The following is a 3,977-nucleotide window of genomic DNA, read 5'->3' as shown; positions in this document are numbered from 1 at the left end:
ACTCAGAGCTGGAGATGTTCATTTGTAGAGATCCAGATGTATCTTCCTGCATCTCAGGCTGATTCCGTGGATGTTAAAGCTGGTCTGGTACCTATCCAACTCGACTCAGGGGACCAGCTGAAAATGGGGTCCCCTACTCTTCCGCCATCTTAACCTCCTCCAGAGCTAAATTTCCCTTAAAAGGCTTGCTGGCGTCACTCTGGCTTCTGTCTTTGCCTCTATAGAATGCAGGAATGGCCGGGGAGGGGAGAAATCTTCCTCTTTATAAAGAACTGAGGATGACTATTTGAAGAAACATGAATGCAGATGATGTTTTCCATGGTTGTTTTAATAAATTAAACAACAGAATTTACCAACCACATATCATAACAGAATTTACCAACCACATATCAATTTTTTTCCAAGAATTTCTCATCACTAGTCTCCTTGGCTTTTTAGTCTAACCAGTGTCTGTTTGTTTCATTTCTTCCAGAAAGTCCCTGGTGGAGGGAGGAGATGGATATTTACAATCTTAGCACTGTGACTCAGTTTATCCTCATAGGGCTCTCTAACCTCCATGAGGTGTGCTACCCTCTCTTTGTGGTCTTTGCCATCATCTATCAGGTCACCTTGGTAGGAAATGGGGCCATTCTCTTGGCCATTGCGACTGAGAAGAAGCTACATACACCCAGGTATTACTTTTTGGTAAATTTATTCCTCTTAGACATATTCTGTCCACCAGCTACTGTCCCCAAGATGCTGGAGAACCTCTTCACTGAGCAGCAAAGCATATTTTTCCTTGGATGTGCTTTTCAGCTTTATCTCCTGGTTTCTCTGGTAGGGAATGAAGTCTTCCTTCTCGCTCTCATGGCTTATGACCGGTATGTGGTCATCTGTTTCCCCCTTCGTTACATGCTCATAATGACCAAGGTCCAGTACATCCAGCTGACAGCTGGGACCTGGGCAGCAGGGTCTCTCAATTCCCTCCTCCATACGGTGTCTACATTCCACCTGTCTTTTTGCAAGTCCAACTGAGTTAACCAATACAATTGTGACATCCCACCAGTGATGGCCCTCTCATGCTCATCCACTTATGTAGCTGAAATGCTTATTTTAGTGGTAGGAGGCATCCTGGGGATAAGCGCCTTCCTAATTACCTTTATCACTCACATCAACGTCATTTCCACCATTCTAAAGATCCAGTCAGTGGAAGGGAAGCACAAAGCCTTCTCCACATGTGCTTCCCACCTCCTAGTGGTCTGTCTGTTCTATGGCACAACAATATTTACCTACTGTCGGCCTTCCTCCGGCCAACACTCTCCAGCCAGAGACAGACTCATCTCCATGCTATACGGGGTTATTACCCCAATGTTAAACCCCAGTCTGAAAAATGTGGAGTTCAAAGAAGCACTCAGAAGGCTTCTATGTCACAGAACATGTTTGCAGCGATTATAATATTAAAGCAGAATATATCAATGCTCACTTTAGAATAAATTCATAGGAAGGATTCATAGAATAATTTTAGTTGATATATAGAACACATATTTATGTACTTTTAGAAATTTATGAACACATACAGAGGACACATATTTATAACTAGTTTACCTATCTGCATATGTATATCTTTCTCTCTATCCACTAGGCTTTTAATATTTATCATACAAAAACAGGCATTTTCAAGAGTAAGCAGAGAGCTGTTAATAATTAACAGGTATAAACTGAGCTGCTCTTAAGTTAACTTGAATGTATGTTCATATCCATATCCATAATAATTACAGCTGCATCACCTGTAGGTTTTAGTATTTGTATTAAATCAATATCTGATCATCTATTAATAAATCTTCTTTTTACTAATTCCCTTATGTTATCAACTATGCTGATATGATACTTTGTATTATTATTTCACTTTTTCTCTTTAAATTTTAACTACCACTTACTTTACTTAAATCTCTCTCTCTTGTGACTCTATCCCTTCTCAGTTCTACTTTTCTCTATAAAGAGATCACTTACTTTACCAAATCTCTGATTTATATATCTAATTTAGTTCACAATTTTATTACATTGTAGCCTGAATACGTTCAAAAATGAGATTATTAATGTTTAATACATGTACACACAGACACACACACCTTATCAACTATATTTCATTTTTCTTATCAATTTTTTCCAGCTATGCAGACTAAATCCATGAGACTAAACTCCACTTTGCCTTGAAGCCCAGCACTTTCAATCAATGTGACTAGAAAGCAGATGTTTCTGGCTGGGGATGTCTCACCCTTCACACTCCATTCCCTCTCTCTATCATGTCTTAAAATAGGATTTTTTTTTTTTGCTGAATTACTGCTTATATAACACACTGCTTTAACTCTGTGATTATGTATAATTTTCTCCACAGTTTCCTCAACCCTGAAAATCCCAATTTCAAAATTTAGTCAGTCACTTTTAATATATAATCACTCCCTGCGGTTCTGAATCTGTTTTTACTCTCTAGTGTTCAACATCTTCTCCTTTTCTCTTATCTGCTTTTAAGTTAAGTAATCATATCACCAGTAAAGTGTTTTTATGTTATTCATAGGTGTATTTTTATTTCCTTCTCTATTATGTTATTGATCTCTTAGCTATTTTTAAAATTTACCAAATGATAGCTTTGTCATGTGTACTTGTGCTGCATGAGCTAGAATAAATACTTTTACATGCCATGTTTGGTAATAATTATATCAAAGAAGGTGGGAAGTATGGAGATGGGGTTTAGGAGGAAAACAGATTATGGCTACTGCAGCGGGAAGGGAGCCATATATATGGAGAAGGGTGAGAGATAGACTAACACACAGAAGATTGAATGGGGAAAACGGAACCTGATAGCAATTGCATTGGAAAATGAGAGGAGTCAAATCTGGTGAGTTCTTGTAGCCAGTGGGGCTGAAAGCCTGGGGATTTAAAGATCAGTGGGTTTAGGTGGAATAGAGCACATAAAACATTGGTTCCACTCTTGAGAAGAAGGCAGGCAAACAATACAGACATATAGCATGGAAACAGCATTCTGAAGAGAGCCTGGAGCACACAATGGAGATTTGCTCATTTCAGATCTTGTTCCAGGAAAAGCATTCATGAAGAGACCCCTCCTGGAGCAAAGGAAATTGCCTGCACCATTTCCCTCTCCCTCCCCTCAGCATAAGTACAGGGCCATCTCCTGGAACCAGTTCAGCACTAACATTTGCTACCTAACCTGTTCACACCAAGCTCCCCCACCCACTCATGCCCTGGTGGAAGTGCCCTTCCCAGTCACACTTGCCTCAGTCCAGCACACAATGCCTCCTTCCCCTGAAGCCCAGCCCAAACTCCCGCTCACACCACATCACCCCATTCAGGAGTTTTGTAGAGCCTTGGTTATGCTGGTGGTGGTGACAGGTCTTATTTCACAAAGAAACCAGGACACATCTACTTGAAATGCACCACATCAGGCCCAGGACCAAAACTGTCCTCAGCAGGCAAAGATAGCCTCTGCAGGTGACTGACCTGAAGGGTAAAGCAGCCAGAACACAATATCAGAGCACATGCAGCACACATTGGAGAAACTCTGGAAATCTCCAGGCCTTGGGGAACAAGGGACACCACAAATCAGGACATTACATGATCTTCATAAGACCATTACCCTCAAGAACAGGAGACATAGCTAACTTTCCAAATACACAGAAAGAGTCACAGAGACTTAGGTATAATGAGAAAACAGAAATTTATCCCAAATAAAAGAATAGAAATAGACAATGGCTAGAGATCCAAGCAAAACAGATATAAGTAACATGCCTGATAAGGAATTTAAAGAAATGATCAGAAGGACACTCACTGGACTTGAGGAAAGAGAGGAAGACATGAGTGACGCCTTTACCACAGAGAAGAGGAATCACACAGTGGAGATAAATGGGCTCAATAAATGAAATGAGAAATAGAATTGATGGAATAATGAGCAGAACAGAAGAAGCAGAGGAATGAACTAGTAA

General features: G+C 40.2%; 1 protein-coding gene across 1 annotated transcript; it reads left to right on the top strand.

Annotated features, from left to right (window-relative positions):
- The first annotated feature begins 495 nt into the window (after positions 1-495).
- LOC103680616 (olfactory receptor 5V1-like) lies at positions 496-1,434 on the top strand. The gene is given in 1 exon segment (XM_008710115.2): positions 496-1,434. A coding segment is annotated over 1 exon segment (939 nt).
- The last annotated feature ends 2,543 nt before the right edge of the window (positions 1,435-3,977 follow it).

This window comes from Ursus maritimus, unplaced genomic scaffold (assembly GCF_017311325.1).
Source record: "Ursus maritimus isolate PB19 unplaced genomic scaffold, ASM1731132v1 scaffold_5, whole genome shotgun sequence".
In the NCBI taxonomy this organism is placed as follows: Eukaryota; Metazoa; Chordata; class Mammalia; order Carnivora; family Ursidae; genus Ursus; species Ursus maritimus.
Note: the sequence above shows the minus strand (reverse complement) of the source record. Positions and strands in the feature narration are given on the sequence as shown.